Below are 25865 nucleotides of genomic sequence, written 5' to 3'. Positions count from 1 at the left end.
TTCCGCTTTGAAAGAGCTTGAGGTGCCCACGTGAGAGTTCCCGTGGCTCCGAAGGCCTTCTTGGCTTCCTCGCTGCCTTTCCTTTCTCCACTTGCTAATCTGTTCGGTTCTCTGTATTTCTGAGATCTAACTTGGGGCCGGGGGCCGGTGCTTAAGTCGCGTGCGACTTTCTAGAAGACCTGCGATGGTGGTTGTCCCTGCCTGGCGACAGTGGGTCACACGTCCTTTCTTGCTCTGGGGTAGGTACCAAGCCCCAGGAGTGAGGAAGATCGTAATTGTGAAAACATTCCTGGCAACAGCCATTAATCTCCTTTCATACCTCACTCTCTTGCCTTGATGAAGTTGTACTCTTGCCCCAAAGGGTCTGTCTTAGAAAATTTACCGTTAAAATTCCCCTCCTAGGGGGCTGTTTAGACTCTGGGGACATAGTCCCCTCCGGGTTCTCTGCCTCACTGAGGGACACGCAGTAGAACACACAGTGAAACAGGTGCCTTCCTGTGACCTTAAGGGCCATCCTACACACCAAATGATGCTTTGAGCAAAGTGACCTACTCAGGGTGTGTACTTTAAAATTCCATTTATTTATTTATTTAAATCCAAGTTAGTTAACGTACAGCATAGTCTTGGCTTCAGGAGCAGAACCCAGTGATTCATCACTTCCATACGACACCCAGGGCTCATGCCAACAGGTGCCCTCCTCAGTGCCCGTTGCCCATCCAGCCCATCCCCCCCACCTCTCTCCAGCAACCCTCAGTTTGTTCTCTGTGTTTAAGAGTCTCTTATGGTTTCCCTCCCTGTCTGTTTGTACCTTATTTTTCCTTCACTCCTCCTATGCTCATCTGTTTCTTAAATTCTACATGAGTTAGATCGTATGATATTTGTTTTTCTCTAACTGACATTTCTTTTAACATAATACATTCTAGTTCCATCCACGTTGTTGCAAATGGCAAGATTTTCTTTTTGATTGCCGAGTAATACTCCGTTGTACATATGCACCACATCTTCTTTATCCATTTGTCACTTAATGAACATTTGGGCTTCTTCCATGCTTTGGCTGCTGTTAGCACTGCTGTGAACATTGGAGTGCATGTTCCCTTTCGAATCAGCATAAACTTCTGTTCTTTTAAAAAGGAATTTGTTTCGCTCCATGACGGATAGGAATGTACACATGTCATTTTCTGTCCCATTGAATGTTTTGCCCCTGACACAGCCCCCTCTCCTGAGGGTGCCCTGTGCTCCGTCACGTATTGAGTATGAGTTATGGAAGGAGTGTAGGTAATCTCATTTCAGAAGCAAATCCTTTGTCACTTACTCGGCAGTTAAGACATTCAGCTGTGGTTGTTTCACTCCATCAAGAACAATGCCTGTTCCCTGATTCAGGACTGTCAATGGTGGGGGGGGGGTGCCAGGAAGCCCAGGTGGCTCGGTCCTTAAAGAGCGAGTCCAGGGGCCCAGGAAAGCGGGTGGGCCATGGCCCCAGCCATCCACAGACTCCTCATGAGCCCTGAAACGGGGCCAGTGCCTGTCACTGCTGTATTTGTTCTTCAGAAATTCTGCACCGCAGCAATCAACCTCGGTGTTTACACACGCACAAATAGCTGTCAGATGATAGCTTTTCATCCGATTCTGACAAAAAAGGTGCTCTTTCTTCCTGTAGAGAAGCATGGAGCTTGGAACCTCTTTATTCTCTTGAGGATGCCTGGTGGGTTCCCATTGGTTAGAAATTCCCATGGGATCTCGGAAATCTTACAAAATTAGCCATTTTTACATCTGGGGCAGGGACAAGGGGAGGCCACTTTAGGTGGTTGGTTGACCAGCGTCCTCGTGTCAAGGAGAAGTCACCTTGGTCATTGTGTGGGAGGCTGTACGTCCCCCAGAGTGCGGAGCGGAGGGGCCCTGGCAGCAGGTGTGGCCTGGCATGCCTCTTCCTGTACCCCTCCCTCCCTCTCTCCCTTTCTCTGTCACGTCTACACTCGGGGCCATCCATCCTGTAACTGATTCTTTAAAAATTTAGTCATGGAATACAAGGTAAAATGTCACACGTTGAACTCCACAATCTGTAATCTGTTTTTTTTTTTAAGTTTATTTATTTATTTAGAGAGAGAGTGGAGCAGGGGAAGGGCAGAGAGAGAGAGGGAGAGAGAGAATCCCAAGCAAGCTCCACACTGTCAGCACAGAGCCCGATGCGGGGCTCGAATCCACGAACCGTGAGGTCATGACCTGAGTCGAAATCAAGAGTTGGACACTTAACCAACTGAGCCACCTAGGCGTGCCTGTAATCTTTTTTTTTTTTAATGAGAACATTAATTTTTCCAGTTTACAAACTGTAATGCAATTTAGGCAGATTTCTGCATCCTGTCTCCTAGCCAAAGGACGTAGTATTTTAGTCTATTGGCATTAAGTAATTAGAATAAAAAAGCAAGAAACTATCTTGTAAATGCAACCTTAGAAACCTCTACAAAATATATAGAGTAAAAATGGCATTAAATAAGATTCTACTAACTTACAATTTTGCTGTAATTTGGCTATTGGGTTAAAATAATCTCCACGTTATCTTTTGGAGACAGGTTTGCCAATTCTGTGACCAACCCTGTGGTGAAGGGACCCTACCTTTTCAGGGAAGCCTGCTTTCAAGTATTTAAGACGTAGTTACTTGTTGCGTTAATTCCGCACCATGGTTTTTGTACTGATGGTGCACTTGTACGCTTTTCGTAGCTATTCAGTTGTCAGATCAAAACCTTGACCCCCCCAAACACCCTTCTGTATCTTGCTTAATTTCTTTCCCTGAGTGACTGTGTTTTAAAAGAATTAATGGTGTTTACTGAAAATAGGCTAAAATGCAGTTATTTACTAATTCAGATGGATCTGACCCCTTTTTCCAAGTTAACGAGGGTCAGCGAGTTGTGGGTTCTGTGAAACCTCAGGCCCTCCCAGTATGGCATTGCATTATATGGGCAAAATGGAGTTGTCATGTTTCAGCCACTTTGGAACTGCTCTTATCTTTTAGATGCTGAGTATGATTAATGACGTCTTGAAATTATTGCCGCGTGCTGGGGGAGAACATTGTTAGCAATGCAGCACGGCCAGGCAGCTTTGTCGGAGGATGAGGAAACAGAACACGTGTGTGTTATCGGATACTTGCGAGCAGGGCCCTGGGGCTGGTGCACGGGGTGGCTGTACAGATTCGGGAGAATAAACAGCGTGTCCGGAGCTGGAAAAGAATGAGTATCAGATGTGTTCATTGAGGAAAAATAAAAAAAAAAACCCTTATGCATAAGATAAGTGAGGAATTTCTTAAAAAAAAAAAAGAAAAACAAATTGCCTTATCTTTTCAATACCCAAAAAATCTTTATTTCCCATTGTCAAATTTAGCCTCAGAAATAAGAGTGAGATAATTCATGGGTCGTGACCACTGGGAAGGGAAAAAGGCGACACTGCCTTTTCATTCTCTTTTAAAATACTGTGTGGCTTTTATAGGAAATGCAGTCGACTGGATGGGCTGAGAAATCTTGATAGTAAGTGCAAAATCTGTGTATTTAGATAAACAACAGCCAGACCAGGTTGGTCCACGAATCATGGGTCCAGTGTTGAATACAGCGGGAAGTCAGGGAATACCCAACGGTGTGATCCTTTCCAGGATCCAGCGTGACTCAGTCGTCCCATCTTCTGGCCGTCCGGCCTGATTCTCAGAGAGTCTTGGGGGCTGGGGCTACAGACACAGTCTCTGGCTCGTTGGCCGGGGTTCTCCCCAATATGCAGCATTATCAGTGCCCTCACTGTAGGAGGTGCCCCAAAGCAGAGCAGCCATGCCTCGTGTTTCTGTCAAGTTTGGAAACCAGATCTCTGACCCCGTGTCCTCTTGGTAGGTTTATATTATTTCCTTGGAATCTTTTTTTTTTTAAGTTTATTTATTTATTTTAAGAAAGACAAAGACAGCATGAGTGGGGGAGGGGCAGAGCGCGAGAATCCCCAAGCAGGCTTTGCACCGTCAGCGTGAAGCCAGATGCGGGGCTCGAACCCGTGAAGCCCTGAGTTCATGACCTGAGCTGAAACCAGGAGTCGGACACTCATCCCACTGAGCCCCCCCAGGTGCCCCTTTCCTTGGAATCTTTAATACTTTGTGTCCCCTGATTCACTCCTGAAAATACTTAGTGAACACCTACTATGTGCTGTCTGTGCTGGGTGCTGGGGAGCAGGGACACCCATAAAACCTACTTTTGAATGTTTTTATTTATTTTGCGACAGAGAGAGACAGAACATAAGCAGGGGAGGGCCAGAGAGAGAGGGAGACACAGAATCGGAAGCAGGCTCCAGGCTCTGAGCTGTCAGCACAGAGCCCGATGCGGGGCTCGAACCCACAGACTGTGAGATCATGACCTGAGCCGAAGTCGGACGCTTAACCGACGAGCCACCCAGGCGCCCTTTTTTTTTTTTTAATTTTTTAAAATGTTTTTATTTATTTTTGCCGTAAAACCTACTTTTGATAGGTAGTTGCATTTAACTACATTTTTAAGGAAAAAACAGAAAAAAAGTTTTTCTTAACGGACAGCTGGCAATTTTTCTGAAGGTTAAACCTGACCGATACCTTGCGTGCCTTTCATGTTATTAACTATGATGATTACTGTCAGGGCATTTCTTTTGCATTTTTCATTTTTATTGTTAACACAGACCACACACACACACACACACACACACACACAAATGCCTGACCTAGATTGTGGCACTTCCTGACTTTTATGTGTCCCAATTTTGTTCAGGATGCACGCACTTCCAGGGCTGTGTCACACACCCACATACATTTCCAGGTTCAGGTGAATAACATCCTCATTATGGTAACATGAAAACCCTCCAAGGCTGTTTAGGTTTCGTGCACTGATCGCTCTTTCTCAAGTTTGCTGACGACATGGAAGCCATCTCTCCAAATCTCAAGGTGGTTGGCGATAGTGAAAACAGAGCAAAGTATCTGCTTTAAAAAAAATGTTTATTCATTTTTGAGAGGGGGAGAGAGAGAATCCCAAGCAGGCTCCATACTGTCAGCACAGAACCTGATGAGGGGCTTGGACTCACAAACCATGAGATCATGACCTGAGCTGAAGCCGGGCGCTTAATTGACTGAGCCCCCTGGGCACCCTGCAAAGTGTCTTTTGAGAAAAAGATGTACTTTTTCTGTCCACATCCTCCAGAGCTGCTACCTCTGCTACTTCTTAATAACCTTGTTACTTTGCTGTCAATTAGTTATTTTCCTGCGGTGTCTCTCCTCCTCCCAATCTTCAAGGTATAACATAGAATTTTGATAAATCCCATGGAATGTTAAAAAAAAAAAAAAAAGAAGAAAAGGCACTTGTGCTGGTGAGTGGAAGCACAGCTCCTCTTAGGCAAGATTATTCCCTTTCTCCGGAGTGCAGCTTTGTAAGCATTCGTTCATAAACAGAACCCCTTTGTAGGGTCTATTTCTAGCTTGGTGGCTTTGCTGCTACTGAGTTTTGCCCAGCTCTGTGCCTGTTAGACCAGCGCCCTCTCCCCTTGCCAGGCCAGTGCTGAGCTGCAGCTGGATTTCGCCCTGTACTCGCTGCAGTGTGTAACATGCACAACCGTCCACAGCCATGGTGAGGGTCCGAGCCTCAATAGAGCTACCTTTTATGTCTATACTGTTTTCTGCTTTAAAACACAATCTTTAAGTCTGTGTATGACAGACAGAACAGAAGGTAGTAGGATTAGGCACAGGCATTTACGGTTCTGATTTTCACACGAGCTCCATGTCAGTAAATCAAGTTGTTAGCAAGGGAGATGTTAATCATCTTTTTTGGAAGCCATTAAAAATTGGATGAATTTTTTGCCGTCACAAATGGCAAAGATCAGCAGAATGGATTAAATCACCTTATGTATGTGTTTCCTATAAACTTGAAGTAGAAGGGACCAAAGAAAAGCCTTTAAAGAAATTCTCCTGTCAGCTTCTACCTGTTTTATGAATGTTTTGTAGGGATTTAAAATTTTTTCCATGTGTGCTATTTTCATGCCATCATTTAGAAAGCTGAATTTACTTTTTTCCTGTATTATTGTTCGATTCAAGTACTCAGTTTATAAAATGAATGGAAGAAGCAAACTGAGAACTAGCCACCATTCTTATTACTGGTGGGTTCATCAACACTCACCTGCCATGTTATAGCCTTCATGTTCAGGCTACTAGTCTCATATTTAATTTTAATTACATTTTTAATTCTTAAAAAAATTTTTTTTAATTTATTATTGAGAGACAGAGAGAGAGCGTGAGCAGGGGAAGGGCAGAGAGAGAGGGAGACACAGAATCCGAAGCAGGCTCCAGGCTCCGAGCCGTCAGCACAGAGCCTGACGCGGGGCTCAAACCCACAAACCGCGAGATCATGACCTGAGATAAAGTCGGAGCCACCCAGGTGCCCCTACATTTTTAATTCTAAGTAAAATTCTCTCTTTCCCTGGGTATTGTATCTTTTAGGCCTTATCAAACTGACTTCTCTGAACTGTGCCCATGCTAAGATCTTCAACAGCACTGAATATTTAATATTAGTCTATTAATATGATGAATAGTAAAAAAGGCTGAAGGCTTCAGGTTCCAGAAGGGTTTAATTTGAAGACAGCGTAGTCCCCTAGCGCCCCCTTGTGGTGGGAAGCCAGAGTTGTGGGGCTTTCTTTACACGCGTCTCTAAAAGCCCATTCTCCCTTTGTTTATTGCCTCTTAATTGAGCTGGATTAGTTAGATGCAATTGTCTTCTTCAGATCACCTGCATCTAAAAGGTCTTCCCCAAGGAAGGGATGTTTGGCTGAGATCCGGGGATGTGTCGGGTGCTGGGGGATGGTAAAGGGTGGGGTATGAATACAAACGTTTCAGATGGGAACATCCATTTCTGAGCCCCACTGGGTGCTCCCCGGAGGCGGGGACCCTGGCCGGGGAGGCGGCAGAGAACCAGGGTGTAGGCTGGAGGGGGACAAAGTGCATGTGAGTGAAGGGCTCCTGCGTGGGGGTGGGGGGAGGCTACAGGAGAACCCATCCAGAAATTTGAACCTTCTCCTTGAAATTTGAATGAGTTAATAGAGGCCGGGAGGGACAAATGTTTCCCAGAGAACGAACGGCCTTTGGTTGCAGTTTGCTGGGAAAATGGACATAAGCTGTGGGTGAAGGTCAACTTTACCAGGAAATGTATACGCGGGATTTGGCAGAATACATCCACAGCACTTGGGGAAAATGTTATCACACTGTTTCTCCTCTTCCCAGTTTGGGCAGCTGACTTCTTCAGGGGAATGGCTTAAAATATTTACACTTCAAAGTATTTTGAGCAGATGCCTGCTTCAGAGGGAGACTTAACGAAAGCATGTTAGCCTGGTTTTTCAGAGAGAGCATAAGAGACAAATTCTGAAGCACACGTTTGCCGCCGAAGATCCTGGCTACCGCTTACGGCTTTCGAGCATGTCCGCTGTCCGCAGTATTCAGCTGTAATTAGGGAGACATGTCAGGAAATTTTACAAGTCCTAGGGGCCTTTGGAAGATTTTAAAGTGGTTTTTTTGTTGTTGTCGTTTTGTTTTTGTATTTGTTTTTTTCTGCTAACAATTTGTCAGCACTTGATTTTGCTTTTTAGAAAGTTTTTCCCACTAGAAGGGTGAAGTCGGACGTTTGGCTCTTAGATGGCTGTAGGCGAGCAGTTTAAATTTATGAAGACAACACCTAGGACTCTTTCACGTTATTCTTGCTTTGAATGATGGTTCTGTAGAAAGTATTTCGTGAAGAACTCTCTGTAATTCCTTTTTTGTTTTCTTCCAAGTTGATGTACAAAGTGGATTTTTGCAGGTCAGAAAGTATCAAGGGTTCTGTTCGTTGCCAATGTTGACTAATCACACATCCATATTGTGCGCTCCCCTGCAACCGTCCTCCTGCTCGTTTTGTGTTACGCACGATTTGAGTCTTTGGCTCCACCAGCCGGCTTCACGGCGGTGCTGAAATTCCGAGAATTGTGCTAGAGTGTATCGTGGGCTCAAATTATGTTTCAGTATCAGGATTTATCCAAAGGAAATCTGTCCTTGAACATGGAGACTTGGAGAAGTGCTGTGTCTGTGGGCTGTCTGAAGCTGGGGAGCCATCAGCTGGGCCTAGGTGGGCCTTATCCACGAGAAGGATCCTCTCCGCAGGGTTGGGAGTTCCTGCCCAGGAAGCCGGTGGCAGAATGACCCACGTAAAGCTGCAGAGGGGAAAGGGCTCCCAGCCAGCTGCCCTCCCACGGTTCAGCATGTAGGTCTGCCCCATTCTCCATGCAGACCCGACCATCAGCAGCCCCAGAGTCATAAGCCTGGTGGTGGCCATGTGGCAAGAGGCGGGGTGGGGTTAGAAGAGGCAGGATGGGTCCAGAACCCTCCTAGGAATGGAATGGATCTGACAGCCCATGAGGTCATGAACTCCAAGGTCACGGGTTGGGGGATTTTTTTTTTTCCCCAACACGTTTCCGAGTCTTCTCTTCCCTTGAATTTGTAAAGGACGTTCTAGAAATGCCTTCGTTTCTAGAAACAACCTCTTAAATGCTCATCTTTACTCCCCCTCCATATATAATTGCTCAAGCTCTTAACACATATTTGCTGGAGAGCCACAACATAAAGATTCTGAATATTGATCTTTGAGCTGAACATCAGTGAGGGCTGGAGAGAGAAAGAGAGAGTTTGGGGAAGAAGATAAAGATCAGTAGCCAGGTTTTTTGAGCAGCATTATTTTTCTCTCTCCTGCTTCAATACTAAAATTTTAAAATGCAAGAAACAATAGCAGTGATGGAGTGGTCACGTGAAACAGTCTTCGCCCCATCTTTAACTCACTCAAGAAACATAGTATACGTTAAATTAACACACGCGTGTTCGTGTAGGAATCCAGGTACGTGTCTCCTACTGCAAAGGAGAAATCAGTCTTTACGTCCTCCTCTTTGGAAAGCGTGTTCAGGGCTCCAGCTGTGTATTTCCCCTCCCGCCGGAGCGCCAGGGCGGTAGTCCCACCACGGTGGCAGGCCTCGTGGTGTGGGCGGAGCTCCCAGTGGGGCCTCGTCAGAGTTTTTCCAGGACCCCGTGACACTTCCCACCACTTTCCCACTGTCGGCATTCAGGAAATGGCCCCGCAGATGGTTGTTGGGCTCAGCAATTGCTCTTGTGGAATTTTTGGCCGAGTCCCCATGTCACCCATTGACTGACTGTGACCCGTCATTTGAAATCGTTTCCCCATCGCTGAATTCTTGGTGAGTCCTGGCTCCAAAAGTGAATGCTTTCATTCCTTCACTCATTTGCAGCTTTGCTTGGAAATGGAAGCCTCCAGGCGCCCAGTGACAGAAAGAAACAGCTGATCCGGGGTCCTGTCCTGATCACAGCTTGCTTTTTCTGTTGCTGCTTCGGCCGCAGGCACATATGTCAGCTGGGGTTCCCACGGCGCCCGCATGGCTTCAGACCTGGAAAGGGGCCCTGTGGCCCAGTCACCATCCTGTACTACGCGTTGAGTTTCTAGGGCGCACGCCCATACGAGCGTGGGTCGCTACTGGCTAGTTCATCCATCCGCTCAGCGATTTTAGCGAATTCAGAGAGGGTGCCGATCACGGTGAACGAATAAAACGATCTCACTGTATTTACTTCTAAGAGGTGGAAACCCCGCTACAAAATGTCTCCAACTGACACCGCTTGTGAGGTCCGTTCTGCTTTGTGATGGATGAACCCAAGCGCGTGGATGGCTCTACCCCCCTGCAGTCAGCCCTCCTGGGGCCAGGAAGCCTGGTGCTCTGGACACACTTTTCTTGTGCTTCTGTCCACTGTAAAGATCCTCGGTCATATCATTTTAGATGTGAAAACTTAATTTAAAACTTAACTAAAAGGATGTGATCCCATGCCGACTCTTGAAACAGGCATGCTACGGCCTCTAGTAGTAGGACTTGACCGCTTACTTTAGATTTATGTTGTGTTAACTTCAGTGTTTGTGGTTCGTAACTGTATTACCCTTTGAAGTTAGAAGCTTTACAACTCTTCCAATTTCAGCCAACCAGGGGGCTTCGTTTGTATTTGGATTTTCCTGACTTGGACAGGAAGGGGTGTCACGTCCTAGCGTTGGAGTTCCATCTTGAGCTTGTTTCCATAAGCATTTTAAGAGGAAGGGGAGTAATTGATATTATAACAGAATCTTTTATCCTCCTATCTGATGGAGTTTTAAAAGTATGTCCTTGCTTTAGATAATACATACGTTATGCAAAATTTGTAAGTTACTCCATGCATGAAACTGTATTTCATGCCTAATTTAGAATGGCTAATTTCAATGCCAAGATTATTCTCCATGGCTGTATTCTTTCATCTTTATAATGATGGCATTTTGCTCTTCCTCTTCAAACTCTGAATTCCATCATTTGAGGACACATTGGTAATCGGTTCTGCTGTTGATGCATAGGCGTTTTAAAATGAATCTAATACAGTTGCACTGACGTTGGAGAATAAAAGTATGAAATGCAATTGCATCCACACTTTTGCGTCATATTTTACCAGCTTCTCTGGTCTTCCCTCCATTGGAGATGCTCATTACTGTGATGAACAGTGGTCGGGGGTTCCATTTCTGCCCGGTACGGGTTAGGTGGCCGCCATGGCCTTTTGGACCTTGCCTTGTTTAAAAAAAATTTTTTTTTAATGTTTATTCATTTTCGAGAGACAGAAAGAGACAGAGCGCGAGCAGGGGAGGGGCAGAGAGAGGGAGACACAGAATCTGAAGCAGGTTCCAGGCTCTGAGCTGTCAGCACAGAGCCCCGACGCAGGGGCTCGAACTCACTAACTGTGAGATCATGACCTGAGCTGAAGTCGGACGCTCGACCGACTGAGCCCCCCAGGCGCCCCTTGGCCTTTGCCTTTACCGCATCGTGGGGTGTAGATGACTCGGTCTTGTTTCTCAGGGACGCGGACGGCACAACCCCTCCTGCCTTGACCCCCAGTGTACGGGTGGCCACAGTCGAGGTCTTACTTCTACAGCTGCACTGCCTGTCTGGATCAGCCAACACTTCCTACAACGACAGTGGGGATTTGCTGAAAGCTCAGAGGAGTAATTTGGCCTGCATTCCGCGCACGCTGTGTGCCAGCTAACTGTATAGCTGTTTGAACGTTTATCCTGTCTGCTGGCTCTGCTCGGGTGCCCATAATAGCCTTGGACGGGGCACGGGATATTGGATTATTCATGTGCACTCTTGTCTGAACAAAAAGAGTGGGAAAGTTAAAAAAAAATACGTGGGAGATAACAAGAACCATGTCAATGGAGGAGTCACTTCCTTCGTAGCTAGTTAATTCCAAAACTCTTGGGATATACGGATTGCTTAAGTGTTCCAGGGACATTTGGGAAAGAATGTGTTCTTGTGGTGTAAGCAAAGACTGGGAGTCTGATTTCTGTGTTCTGTTCCCAGCAGCGTGCAGGGGTCACCCGGTGATATGTGACAAGTCAGTTCCGTGTCAGAATCCTAACGTCCCTGTCTGTGAAATGGACATAAGAGGGGCTAACTTCACGTTGGTGAATCATTCAACAGTTTGCTGGGAACCAGCTTGCTCTAGTGACCTAGAAAAACCATTCACTGTGGTGCAGGCTGACCTCATTTCTATTTTTGGCTTTAGCGCTGACTCAGTGAGAAACTTGCAGAACTCAGCGAATCTGGCTCTCGGCCTCCATGCGTTCCATGGTTAAAATGAGAATTATAAAGTCTTCTCTGCACTGGGTCTCATAGCGATAGAGCCAAATACTAATGAAGTTCTAAAAATATGCCACCAAATACATGGGAAGGCTCTTACATCGATGCGCCTCTCACACGTCCTTCCGATGTCCTATTAGGTTATCTGGGGAGACACAACTCGGTGTTCATGTATTTTTCTCAGCCAGCTCTTGGCAGTTCAGTTCTATTCTGTTTCGGGTAGAATTTTCCCACATCCGAGTAGTAGCGAGGAGGTGGGCACGATGACGGAGCATCTCTATGGTCAGCGCTCTCTGTGGTTGGAGCCCACGGTTCATTATGTTTCAGTGTAAGAATGAATATATTTGAGTAGCTTTCCACGTGAACGGGTGTTGGTCTGAGAACGCTTTCCTTTGCCGGCTGTCCCAGTTCTCGGGAGGAGGAGCCAGCCGTGTCGAATCCTGTGCCAAGGGCTCCGGGCACGTTAGCATTTGCTCCTCTGGGTGGAGTCTCTGGACGCTGCTGTCCTGAGGGCTGTGCCAGGCTGCACGGCTTAGTTTTCTTGAATCCCTTTACCATTTCATTGTGTCTTCTCGAGTTTGCACTCATCTGCACATTTGCTCACACGCTGCTTCTGGACTCCCGACTTCCACTTCCAGCTAATTCTGCGGTCCACGGTGGGGGGGGCAGCGGTGGAAGTCCCAAGTTCAGAGCCCCATTCTGCGCTTCTAAAAATGCAACAGGTGCTGAATTTGCCAGCAATGCCAGGACCGGCCAGTGGTGTGGAGAGAAGGGCAGATCCTAGACCCCTTGCCCTGTTTCCCTCCGTCTGTACGACGGTGAAACTTTCCAGTAACTCTCGGGGACCTGCTCTTCTGGGGGTAAAATGCTTATGTTGTATACCGTATAGCTTGCCTGTTTAGTTTTGCTTTGGGCCGATATGACTGAGAAAGTACTGGGTGCTAAGTAATCCATAGGACCGTCTGCTTTTTCAAGTCAGCTGGCGATGGCTGTTTCATCTGCACCCTTTGTTCTGGAAGATTGCAGTGAAGTCCACGTACTGTAAAGCACACAAGTTTTCATGATTTCAGGTCGCGATTGTGGGTGGTTTTATCTTGGCAGTCTAAGTGTGGCGATCTTCCTTCATTGTCGTGCATCAGGTCACGGGCTCACTGGTGCCTCTGGGAGAAATCCTGTTTCCGGGTCAAACATTGACGTTCTGCGTACTCTTGTGCTGGTTGTATTTTTTTTTTTAGTTTCTTGTGCTCATGGGACTGAGATCGCCCTCATCGCTGCCTGTTCCCCACCTTCCAGGCTCAGTGACTCCTCTCTTTTCTTCACATACTTATTTTGTGTTCATCCTTCAAGCGCCAGCTTCGGGCTCAGAACCCCAGATGTTTGGACCTTTCTTTTTCCTTTTTGAGTATATTACGACCGCCTGCACATGCACTGAATGACAGTATTTTATATTTTTATTTTATTAATTTTTTTAATGTTATTTATTATTTTTGAGAGAGAGATAGAGGGCAAGCAGGGGAGGGGCAGAGAGAGAGGGAGACCGAATCTGAAGTAGGCTCCAGGCTCCGAGCTGTCAGCACAGAGCCTGACACGGGGCTCGAACTCATGAGCTGTGAGACCATGACCTGAGCCAAAGTCACATGCTTAATGGACTTAGCCACCCAGGCCCCCCCCCCCCCATTGAATGATAGTATTTTAAAAACAATGTTTCTTATTTCTTTTTGCTCCAAGAGCATTGGCAGAGACTCTAATTAAACTTTGTGCCTTTGCAAACAAACACTTTTTAAGGACACTTTTGAAAGCCCATCGTCCGATTGTTGATGGCACAGAGAGGTCTCAGCATCTCATGTGGAAGCTCACACCATGAGCTCTGCCTACACACCTCCTAGGAATCCGAAGGAAAACTGTGATGCTCTGCTTACAGATTCTCAGTGCCGTGCGTGCCGATAATAAGATCCCACTAGTTGAATGACAGCATAATCAATTCGGTGAAAAAATCCCAACTAGCCATTATTTTATTTACCCGGTAAGTTATTGAGCATTTAGAATATAGAACATAGAAAGCATTGTCCCAGGTGTCGGAGGTGAACACTCCTGTGCTCAAAGAGCTTGGCACGCAGTGGAGAAAAGCCTCCTGGAACGGGAGTTAGTTTGGAGCATGGACCTTCAGGTGCCCGCAGGGACTTGTGCGGTGCTGGACGGTCGTGGCAGGGGTGAGTGCCGATCCCTTCCCTCCATTTCTGCCAGCGCACCTCCCGTCTGACCTGCTCCTTCTCCCCCGCAGGGCGAAAGAGGCCTCCCGGGCTTGCAGGGTGTCATCGGGTTCCCCGGGATGCAAGGACCGGAGGGGCCGCAGGGTCCCCCGGGACAGAAGGTAAGCTTGGCCGTGCCACTGCGGGGAGGAGGGTGTGAGTTTAAGGTGGTCCACGTTCTTGTCACGGTGGCACTTCTGTTTGCTTGCAGGGTGACACTGGAGAACCCGGACTGCCTGGAACAAAGGGGACAAGGGTGAGTACACCTGTCACCTAAGTCCGTGAGGCTGTGGTGATGTGTGATACAGTGATGCCTCTGCTTGAGGGCCCTTCACCCCTTCTCACCTCCTAGCAGCCCTGGGGGGCGCCCCCTCTGCCCCCATCCTTGCCCGTCCATCTTCCCAGAGCTCCAACCGTGCGGGGCCGGGGGGCTGATGTGAGCCCCCTGCTCCGACCCCCGCCCTTGTGGTGGCTTTTCCCGTCGGGGTTCTGTTCTTCCAGAGGGTTCTTGCACACACCGTGTGCTTTGGGGGAGGGGCGATGACGTGTCTACAAGTCATGGAAGAAAAGGGCTGCCATTATCGAGAAAAGGGCGAACCTTCTCAGCGCTCACTTGGGTCTTCCTTCTTCACACTGCACTCTGGTTTTGCTCCTTCCATTCCTAGCAAATGCAAAGAGGAAGACCTCTGAAAGCACGTTCTGAAAGCAGAGAAACAGGCGCTGTAAATGTTTCATTCTGCTGTTCTGACACAGTCCCCAGCACCTTGGGCAGGAGGTAGAGGAAATGGCCCCCGGGGGTGCCCGTGACGGATCAGATCCAGACTTCCACTGGGAAGGACTGGGCTTCCCAGTGAACCGAGTCCCCCCAGTGAACTGAGTTCTCTTACAAATGCTTCTTCCCAGCAGTGTGCGATTTTAATGTAAATTGTGTCTATATTTATATACACGTAACTTGTATGCGTTTGCACGTATACTACATATATAACGTGTATGTTTACATACACACTATACACATAATAAAGAATATATTTTACCTACAAATCACAAAGTGTGGAATGAGGACAGGGTTATTTTGTGGCTGTGCAGCCTTGGTCTTAGAAGTACAGTAAAACCTTGGTTTGTGAGCATAATTCCTTCTGGAAACACACTTGTCATCCAAAGCACTCGTGTATCAAAGTGGATTTCAAGAACCACAGGCTCAGTTGTGATCACGTGACGTTCGGTGTCACGAAGGACTCGTATTGCAAGACACCGCTCGTTTATCAAGTTAAAATGTATTAGAGGTGTTTGCTCATCTTGTGGAACCCTCGCAGAACCAGTGACTTGCAAGCCAAGGTTTTGCTGTAATTAGCGTCAGCTTTTGGTATAGAGTTGCTGCTTCTGGGGGCCAGGCCCTCAGCTGCCTGCCCCCAGAATGCAGTGTGTGCTTAGGGTGGATGCCCTGAGCCCCAGCCACATGGGTGTGACACCCTGAGCCAGGTGGGTGTGGTGGGAGGAGACGAGGGTCCCCCCGACTCACTGCACTCTCTCATTTCCATCCTTACAGGGACCCCCAGGAGCATCAGGTTACCCGGGAAACCCAGGACTTCCTGTATGTATCTAACTTCCTGTATGCTTCCTTAAGGAGACTTCTGATGTGCGTGACCCCACCATCATGTGATCCTCTGTTCTGGCTACTTTTCACTTTGTTAATTGCAGGGTATTCCCGGCCAAGATGGCCCCCCCGGTCCTCCAGGTATCCCCGGATGCAATGGAACAAAGGTAAATTTGGAACACAGACCCTTCCTCCCGTGCTCTGGTTACCCAACTCGTGTTGAGAAGTCCTATGACACGGTTTTCGTTGCCACAGATGGAAAGCTGTTCACCTTAAAGTGTCCTTTAATTGATGAGGAAATCAGTTTCCCCATATTTAATATTCACAAAAGGCAAAGCTGTGCCTTTTTTGTGGACTCTTATCCTGCGATTGCTATAAACACTAAATTTCTTGCCTCTAATCTGTTGCTGAAGCAAATAAGGAAATGTTATTATTATCCCTTGTCCCTATCCGTTATATTCTCATGTGTATTTCTCCTGTCACCAAGTAGCACTGAGCAGGGTAGCTGCCAACAGGTAATTGTTAGGAGGTCCCAACAAGTGAAGGATCTGTGAAGGGAAGGACAGAGTACCTGGTGTGGGCGTCTGGGAGGATGTGCTGTGTGCCTGGCCACACACCCGAGTGACTTTCTGCTGTCCCCTCAGGGCGAGCCAGGGCCTCTGGGGCCTCCGGGTTTGCCTGGATTCACTGGAAATCCCGTGAGTATAGCATCGTTTCTTTCTTCGGTTTTAATTCTTCTCTTCTTGGGGCACCTGGGTGGCTCAGTCAGTTAAGTGTCCTGACTTCAGGTCAGGTCATGATCTCGCGGTTCATGGGTTCAAGCCCCGTGTCGGGCTCTGGGCTGACAGCTCAGAGCCTGGAGCCTGCTTCCTATTCCATGTCTCCCTCTCTCTCTGCCCCTCTCTTACTCGCACACTCCCACTATCTTTCTCAAATATAAACAAACATTAAAAAATATTTGAAAAAAATTCTCTTCTTCACTTTCTTCCCCCCCCTTTTTTTTTTTTGCACTTCTGTCCTAATGCTAATGCTGTTTTGAGAGAAACAAAACTAATACCAGCCTTTTCTTTTATAGGGACCACCAGGGTTACCAGGAATGAAGGTATGTACTTACACTCGACTGGGTTCATCACGGGTGCCTACATAGAGCAGATGCTGTAGACACAGCTTTACTGTATGTCCTTGGGTCAACTGGTGGCCTGGTAATGCGTTTGTCTAAACCCTGCTCTGTTTAAAGAGTGTCTGAGTCATAGGCACAAACTTAAATTTTGGGAGGTAAACTTTAGACACCAGGTGCAGTTTCTGAATCGGAAATAAGCAGAAACAGGGAGCATGGTGCGATGTGAGTGATGTGAGTCCAGTCCAGATTAATTGTCTGTGTAGACAGACTGGGTGACATTCCTCCTCCAGAGCCATGGGCAGAAACACTCAGACTGTTACCGTGTTTAATCTCTGTGGTTTCACTTGAATACCACCATCTTGTTCTGTGGCCTGTGATCTGGAGACACTGTCTTATAAATTCTATAATTCCTGCAGGAAGACCCCAGTTACTTTAGGTGACACCCTTGGTGTCCTGCCCACCCCCCTTATTCAGAGCCAAACCATGGGCTTCGTCAGCTTGATTGTCCCTGTGTCAGGGTGGCCCCGGACCCTCTGCACATGGTGAGGAGGAGAAGCCCTGAGCCCCTCCCGCTGCGGCGTCCAGAATAACGGGTCCCTGTCCTTCATCCACACTCGCGCCTTGAGCAAGCTCGGAGTGAATCCGTGCAGGTGCTCAGCTCTGTCCCAGCCCCTCCAGCATTCTTCTCTGGGACTGGGGGGGGGGGGGCAAAAGGAACCTGGCCCACGGGTCCTGCCCAGACAGGTGGGCGGTGATGTGGCCGGGGGCTGTGGTCACACCGAGATGACTCAAAGCGTGTGCCCACTCCCCGCCCCCGTGTGTGCTGCAGAGCAGTTTGGGGGGCAGGGGCATCTGGGTGTTGAGAGCAGCCCTGTAAAAGGACAAGTTCCAGTTTTTTTTTCAACAGCCACACTGCAGACGACCACATATCCGAATGAGGTGGAGTGTCCCTGTGTCCCTGTGTCCCTGAGAAAACCTGAGAAATAGAATCCTCACGATAGTCCTGTATTTTAGTCGGGGCTCTGCAGAGAAGCAGAACCAGTAGGGTGTGTGTGTGGAGTGTGTGTTTGCACACGTACAGGCACAGACGTACATCCTGGTAGAGGGGTTTACTTTAAGGAATTGCAAGATTGTGGGGGCCTGGAGAGTCCAGAATCCGCAGGAGAACAGCCTGGAGGCCCGGGGAAGAGCCAGGGTCCCAGTTCAAAGACTGTCTGGAGACAGAATTTCCTCTTCTTGGGGGAGGTCAGGGTTTTTGTTTTTGTTTTTTTTTCCCTTCCTCTTGAGGCCTTCAGCTGATTGGACGAGGCCCACCCACATTAAGAAGAATAATTCATTTTACTCAGAGGCTTCTGATGTAAATGGTTATCTTATCTTAAAAATACCTTCCCAGGGACATCCAGACTGGGGCTTAACTGAACATCTGGGTACTGTGGCCTGGCCAAGCAGACACATGAAATCACAGCCTGTTTTATACAGATGCTCATCCTGGGTCTGTTTGTGAAAGATAAGCCTTATCGCACGAGAACAGACGGAGCCTCGGCCCCGATCTGCGCTCTGTCTTCAGGCGTGGGGCACGGCCACGCACAAGCGGGGGGCTCCTCGTGTGACGCCTCCACATCCAGTCCTGGCGCAGCCGAGTCCAGCTAAGCGTGGCGCTTGACGCTGGCCATGGAGGCAGTGGCAGTGAACGTGGCAAACGTGGACGTGGCCAGCGCGCGTATCTCAAGCGTGGACGGGCTCTCAATCCCAGACACGGGCTGATTCGGCACCACTAACGCTCGCCTCTTACGCAACGGGTTCTCGGTTTCTTCCTACGAATGTCAGTTTTCGTGACTTTCTTTCCTTTTTTTGCTCACCCCCTAGGGGGATCCAGGTGAAATAATTGGCCACGTGCCTGGGACCCTGTTGAAAGGCGAAAGAGGATTTCCCGGACTCCCAGGAGCACCAGTAAGCGTTTGCTAAATCACTAGAAGCACATGCAGTGTCTCTTCCTGGCTCCCATCTCATTCTCGCGTTTTCACTAAATTGCAGGGCTCGCCGGGACTGCCAGGGCTTCAAGGTCCTGTCGGCCCCCCGGGATTTACCGGACCACCAGTAAGTTTGGGGGAGGATGTCTCTTGGAGTCGCTCATTCAGTGAACAACACTGTGTTTGTGAAAATAAATCCGATTTCTTGAAACCTTCACAGCGTCGCGATCTCTCTTAATTTGGATCGGGAGAGAGAGCTTCTTGGGAAGATGTGTGGCTGGCACTTGGGGTCCCTGGGGAAAACCATGGCAGCCGTAGTGCAGGCCAGGTCGTCCCCCACACACGGCACCCTCGCCGGTGGAGGGGCTGGGGGGCTGCCGATGATACTGTGGCTGGAGGAGGCCGAGCTCAGAGCTGGACAAGGCAGCCTGTGCCCTGCCCGCGGACGCGTAGGAACAGTCATCCCAGAGGGCCCGGCCTCGCGGGCGGCTGTGGACACAGACCGGGCGGCGGCGGGGGCTGCGCCGTGCTTGTGATAAAGGGTGAGCACCCGAGACAGCCCCCCGGAGGCTCCGCTCCCTGCCAGCCTCCTGCACAGCCCGTGATTCCCAGGAGGAGGGCCCATGTCCCCCACTCGTTCCGTTTGGGAGCACGAGACACTTGGCAGTAACAACACTTCCCTACTTGTCAAGTGCCTTGTGCCCTGGCGATGAGTAATGCGCCGCGGTGTGCCGTCCTCGCCCGCCTGCCTGCCGGTCCTTCGGGCCTTTCGGGTTCGCCTCCCGCCCTCCCTCCTTCCTTCCTCCTCTCTCCCTCCCCTCTCCCTCCCTCCTTCCTTCCTCCCTCCCTCCCTCCTCCTCTCTTTCTCCCTCCCTCCCTCCTCCTCCCTGCCTCCTCCTCTCTTTCTCCCTCCCTCCTCTCTCCCTCCCTCCCTCCCTCCTCCCTCCTCCCTCCCTTTCTCCCTTCCTTCCTCCCTCCTTCCCTCCCTCCCTCCTCCTCTCTTTCTCTCTCCTTCCCTCCTCCTCTTTCTCCCCCTCCCTCCTCCTCCTCTCCCTCCCTCCCTCCTTCCTTCCTCCTCTCTCCCTCCCCTCTCCCTCCCTCCTTCCTTCCTTCCTTCCTTCCTCCCTCCCTCCTCCCTCCCTTCCTTCCTTCCTCCTCCCTCCCTTCCTTCCTCCCTCCCTTCCTTCCTCTTTCCCTCCTTCCCCCCTTCCTTCCTCCCTCCCTCCCTCCTTCCTTCTTTCCTCCGTCTCTCCCTCCTCCTTGCCTCCCTTCCTTCTCCCTCCTCCTTTCCTCCTCCTCCTCTCTCTCCCTCCCTCCCTCCTCCCTCCCCCTCCCTTCCTCCTCCATCCCTCCTTCCTTCCTCCTCCTCTCCCTCCCTGTCTCCCTCCTTCCTTCCTCCCTCCCTCCCTCCCTCTCTCCTTCCTTCTTCCCTCCCTCCCTCCTCCCTCCCTCCCTCTTCCCTCCTTCCTCCCTCCCTCCTTCCTTCTTTCCTCCTTCCCTCCCTCCCTCCTCCCTCCTTCCTCCCTCCCTCCCTCCTCCTCTCTTTCTCCCTCCCTCCCTCCTCCTCTCTTTCTCCCTCCCTCCCTCCCCCTCCTCTCCCTCCCTCCCTCCTTCCTTCTTTCCTCCCTCTCTCCCTCCTCCTTTCCTCCATCCCTCCCTCCCTCCTCCTCCTCTCTCGCTCCTCCTTTCTTTCTCCCTCCCTCCTTCCTTCTTTCTTCCCTCTCTCCCTCCTCCTTTCCTCCCTCCCTCCTCCTCCCTCCCTCCCTCCTTCCTTCTTTCCTCCTTCCCTCCCTCCTCCCTCCCTCCCTCCTTCCTTCTTTCCTCCTTCCCTCCCTCCTCCCTCCCTCCTTCCTCCCTCCTCCCTCCTCCCTCCCTCCTTCCCTCCTCCTCTCTCGCTCCTCCTTTCTTTCTCCCTCCCTCCTTCCTTCTTTCTTCCCTCTCTCCCTCCTCCTTTCCTCCCTCCCTCCTCCTCCCTCCCTCCCTCCTTCCTTCTTTCCTCCCTCCCTCCTCCTCCTCCCTCCCTCCCTCCTTCCTTCTTTCCTCCTTCCCTCCCTCCTCCCTCCCTCCCTCCTCCCTCCTTCCTCCCTCCCTCCCTCCTTCCTCCCTCCCTCCCTCCTTCCTTCTTTCCTCTGTCTCTCCCTCCTCCTTTCCTCCCTTCCTTCTTCCTCCTTCTTTCCTCCTCCTCCTCTCTCTCCCTCCCTCCCTCCTCCCTCCTCCTCCCTCCCTTCTCCATCTCTCCTTCCTTCCTCCTCCTCTCTCTCTCCCTCCTTCCTTCCTTCCTCTCTCCCTCCCTTCTCCTCTCCCTCCCTCTCTCCTTCCTTCCTCCCTCCTTCTTTCCTCCTCTTCCTCTCTCCTTCCTTCCTTCCTTCTTTCCTTCTTCCTTCCCTCCCACCCTCCTCCCTCCCTTTCTTCTTCCCTCCCTTTGACCCTTCCTTCCTTCCTTCCTTTCTTCCAAATCCAGCAACTCTAATGTCCATTCTTGCAAAAGTAACCTCTTTTATATTCTTGCAAATAAATGGACTCATTTTTGTGAAAGAAAATGACTAGGCTTTTTTTTTTTTAATGATTAAAAAGCATTCTGAAATTTTGCTGCAAACACAGGAAGGTTTTTACTTCACTACAGTCTATGCACTTGAAGAAATCATTCAACTTTTTAAGATAAGTAGTTATATCCAAAGTGGACAAACGTGACGTTATTTCTGACCTGGAAACCCCAGGGCTCTCAGAGAGTTTGGCTGATAATTTAAGTCATCACCTGTTAGCCGGGCACATTGTTGGGTCAGTGGATTTCATGGGGAAGTGCCTAAGATTCTGAGGTGTTTCCATCCCTGGTAATTATTGTCCTGGACTAATTCCTAGTTATTTTCAAAATTTTATAGATCCGAAGCACAGAAATAAAATTTAAATATTTAACAAATATCATATTAATCATGGGAATCTTAAGATAACCTCATTAAAAAGCAATTAAAGCTTACCAGGGTTATGAATGATATTTAATTAAAATGTTCTTTTTTACAGGGCCCTCCAGGTCCTCCTGGCCCTCCAGGTGAAAAGGTAAATATATTTTTCATTTGAATTTCTTCAGCATTTGTATAAGACTACCACAAAATCACCATAACTCGCTCTTTAGTCTCTGTAAACAGTTTGAGAAAGTTATAATTTTTTTATCTCTGTTTAACATCTGTCTACCCACCTGCCCATGTATCCGTATACCCATCCCTCCATCTATCCATCTGTCATCCATCCATCCATCGTCTGTCCATCTGTCTGCCTGTCCATCCATCTGTCTGCCTACCTGTCCACCCATCCATCCATCTATCCACTCATCCATTTCCATCTATCCATCCATCTATCCATCCATCTGCCTGTCTGTTCATCTATCAGTCATCTATCCATCTCTCTGTCTATCTGATCTATCCATCTGTTCTGTCTTTCCTTTCACCAGTCCCTTACTTTGGAATCATTGATCTTTCCTTTAGTTTTCTATAGTCACATTTTATTTTATTTTATTTTTAATTTATTTTTGAGACAGAGAGAAACAGAGCATGAACGGGGGAGGGGCAGAGAGAGAGGGAGACACAGAATCGGAAACAGGCTCCAGGCTCTGAGCCATCAGCCCAGAGCCCAACGCAGGGCTCGAACTCACGGACCGCGAGATTGTGACCTGAGCCGAAGTCGGACGCTTAACCGACTGAGCCACCCAGGCGCCCCTATAGTCACATTTTAAAAACCTTAAATTAAAAAAAAAAGGTTTTATAGAATTCTTTTTCAATAATACTTTAAAAAAACGTTTTTAATAGCCACTGAATACCACAGGACACAACTTTGTGGAAAATGTTATACTTGTTGGAAGCAGCTCCTGCCTTGACCCCACCTTATCATTACATTTTGTGTGATTTTGAGCAAAGTGGACAACTCGAATAACGGAAGCCTAATTTTTAATCAACAGGGGCAAATGGGCTTAAGTTTCCAAGGCCCAAAGGGCGACAAGGTGAGTACACGTGGCTCTGGACTGTTGTCACGTTTATTTTTTATTTTTTTTAACTTATTTATTTATTTTGAGAGACAGCGGGAGCGGAAGAGAGGGTGAGAGAGAGAATCCCAAGCAGGCTCCATGCTGTCAGCACAGTGTCTGATGTGGGACTCACACTCACGCCCATGAGATCATGACCCGAGCTGAAATCAAGAGTCGGATGTTCAAGCAACTGAGCCCCCCAGGCGTCCCATGGAGTGTCATGTTTAAAATCACAGTTGTAGGGATGATAGAATTTCAGCCTCTGGACCTCCTCTTGGACCTTCCCAACCGCAGTTCCCCTACTCTGCATGTTCTTGAATTTATTAGTGTTTTCCTTAAAATGCATGGCTAGAAGTCACTGAGGTTTTCTACGTGTGGTCTGACCAGCAGAGAATACAAGGCCATTCTAGTTCTAGTTCCCTGTGCGTTGAATTCAATCAGAAGGTTCCCAGGCAGTGATAAAGCCAGACCCAGACTTTATTATAAAAGAGGCACATTTAGGACTTGGACGTTAGTAGCACAGCTATACTAAACCCTGCAGAGATGGAAGGCCATCATATGAGTCGGGAGAGGCAGGGAGGCAGAGACTGGAGCAGGGGAGAAGGGAGGCCAGCGGTGGCTCCCTGATCCTCCAGTGATCTCTCCACCAGTTTCCCTGCGTCAGACTAGCCACATGGGCACCAGCCAAGTGGGGATTCCGGGCCTGTGGCAGCACCTGCCGCGGGGCCCACGTTCTTCTCCATCGGAGCCCAGGTCGGTGTAGAGACCACCACCGGTGGGCGCCAGGTGCACCAGAGGCCTGGGCAGGTCTGGGCTGACCTGCGGCCTCCATGTTTCACCCCAGATTTGGTCCAGTCTTTCCACAAACCTCCGAGGAAGGTGACCCCGCAAATTGAATGTTTTGGATCTCACTCATCGTGCGATGACTGGGATTCTCTGTACTTCTAGCTGCGTCCAGCTGTCAGAGTTCCCGAGGGAGAACATTCCCAATGGTTCCCTTCCTTTTCGTGCCCCTAAAGATGCGTCCTTTCCTCTCAGGCTGTGTTAGCAGTCTGTGACCCTTCCCTCCGTGCCCTCAAAATGCGGGAGGACAGCCTCTGTGTCCTGCTACGTATGCATGTACCGCAGAAGTGCATGTGCGGTCCTCACGTATGCACGCGTGCAGAGGCGTCTCATAGATGTTCAGGTTCCATTCCTATTACCTGAGGTAGCGGCTTTCCTGACCCCTGAGAGGTGAGAGTCTCCCGGCTTCGTGTCCTTAATGTACCATCTTCCTACTGACACTGCGTTTTGTGCTGAGACGGGGATAGATTAGAACAGAGTATGATTAGCTTTTTGAAAACCAGATGTTCTGTTTTGCCTCACCAGGGTGACCAAGGGGTCAGTGGGCCCCCGGGGGTTCCAGGACAAGCTCAGGTTCAAGAAAAAGGAGACTTTGCCACTAAAGGAGAGAAGGTAGGAGATGGACTTTCTTAGGTGAATGCCGGCTTTCGAATTTGGGACAAATTGGAGGGATGCAGAGAAAACAGGTTTATAGATTGTCCGTCCTGCAAAATAAGAGCATAGGGGGAGCAGAGGCAGCTGAACTGGGTTGGGGCAAGGCTGAGCTCCACGTGGGGGCTTCTTAGAGGCACCAGGTTGAGGCCAGGCTGGGTCTGCAGCAGGGACAGAGGCTGAGGGTGAGGGCGGAGGGTCCCAGCTGCCGTGGATCGAGCATAATGACGTGGTCTTCCTAAAGCCACACCCTTCTGGGAGTTAGGACACGAACACGGGAGACCAAAGAGAATTTCCTTGTTGACGTATTGGGAAAAGGCATTGTTTTCCTTTTCCATGTTCAGTGTGGTGTGTCAAGATCAATACAACCGTTAATCCTGATGGCTCACTCTCTCGCTCTCTTTTTAAAACTTCTTTTAGGGTCAGAAAGGTGAACCTGGATTTCAGGTAAGGCCCACATTCCTATTTGTTTATCATCATTTTGTGGGAATGTTCACGAAGTGTTGGGTTGAAGTTATGAATTTCTTCACCTTCAGTATAATATCGACTCAATTTAATATTTTACTTAAATGTCCTAATGAATCTTTCTGTTCTTTCAAGGGAATGCCAGGGGTTGGAGAGAAAGGGGAGCCCGGAAAGCCAGGGCCCCGAGTAAGTGCCTCCCAAGTCCTTCTGTTCCTGACTATAAACTCATGCTCCTCCCTTTCCTAGAATCCCAGACTTACAGAAACACGAGTTGAAGAGGTCTGTCCTCTCCGGAAGGGCTTTCTTGAAGCCCTTGTAGCAGGAAGGATGAGGCCACCTCCACCTGAAAATCCCCCCGGCAAGGCTGAAGCCTCCCACCGCAGAGAGCTGGGGCTGGGGGGGCTCTCTGGACAGCCACCCGCCTGCTGGCTTCTCACTGAAAGCCCCCGGTCCTCTTGCTTGGAGTGCTGGGTGCTCTTTTTGGGTGCCTCCTGAGCCTGCTCGGGGCTCCGCCCGGAGCTCAGACTGCATGGCCTAGACGTGAGGTGTTCTGATGCTTCCCACCCCTGAATCCTGGGGACGGGAGACCCACCCGCTTGTAGCGGCCTGAGCCCGTCCTGCTCCTACCCTGAAAATGATGCGTGCAGACCCCCATTAAAACGAGTCTTCTGCCTACCTGCCACCGGCCCCTTGCCATTCAGAAAACCTCTCTGCTGTTAGCTCTGTCGCCAAATGTAATGGTTATCTTGGGAGATTTGGGGCTACTCCGGCTCCGTTTTCTAAAAACTGGAAAGTCCTCTTTGGCTGTCACTCCACAGTTATTCTCTGTATACCGCATTACTCGTTAGTGTGGTGTGGGCAGCTAGCTCATGTAGAGGTTCAGAGCCTTGGTGTTAGAGCGTATTTATTGTTATTTTTATGAAATTCTAACGTCTAAATCTTTATTGTACAGGGAAAACCTGGCAAAGATGGCGAAAAAGGAGAAAAAGGGAGTCCAGTAAGCATTTCTCTGTAATTTTCTTTTCTTTCTTTCTTTCTTTCCTTTCTTTCTTTCTTTCTTTCTTTCTTTCTTTCTTTCTTTCTTTCTTTCTTTCGAAAGGGAAAGACTTTTTTTTATTTAAGAAAAAATTTTTTTTGATGTATTTTTGAGAGAGAGAGAGACAGAGTATGAGCTGGGGAGGGTCACAGAGAGAGAGATACAGAATCTGAAGTAGGCTCCAGGCTCTGAGCTGTCAGCACAGAGCCCGACGTGGGGCTC

The 25865-nt window shown here is 49.0% G+C and overlaps 1 protein-coding gene across 1 annotated transcript in view; it reads left to right on the top strand.

The window, feature by feature from the left end:
• Positions 1–25865, top strand: part of COL4A1 (collagen type IV alpha 1 chain) — a 155848-nt gene that overhangs the window by 77434 nt on the left and 52549 nt on the right. Inside the window, exons 3-16 of the mRNA XM_030314060.1 lie at positions 13982–14071; positions 14161–14205; positions 15496–15540; positions 15648–15710; positions 16188–16241; positions 16619–16645; positions 18530–18613; positions 18698–18760; positions 21652–21687; positions 22583–22624; positions 24017–24103; positions 24563–24589; positions 24743–24793; positions 25560–25604. Coding sequence (XP_030169920.1) covers positions 13982–14071; positions 14161–14205; positions 15496–15540; positions 15648–15710; positions 16188–16241; positions 16619–16645; positions 18530–18613; positions 18698–18760; positions 21652–21687; positions 22583–22624; positions 24017–24103; positions 24563–24589; positions 24743–24793; positions 25560–25604 — 759 coding nt within the window. The remainder of the gene's footprint in view (positions 1–13981; positions 14072–14160; positions 14206–15495; positions 15541–15647; positions 15711–16187; positions 16242–16618; positions 16646–18529; positions 18614–18697; positions 18761–21651; positions 21688–22582; positions 22625–24016; positions 24104–24562; positions 24590–24742; positions 24794–25559; positions 25605–25865) is intronic.

This window comes from Lynx canadensis, chromosome A1 (genome assembly GCF_007474595.2).
Source record: "Lynx canadensis isolate LIC74 chromosome A1, mLynCan4.pri.v2, whole genome shotgun sequence".
NCBI lineage: Eukaryota > Metazoa > Chordata > Mammalia > Carnivora > Felidae > Lynx > Lynx canadensis.
This window is presented reverse-complemented; position numbering and strand designations above follow the sequence as displayed.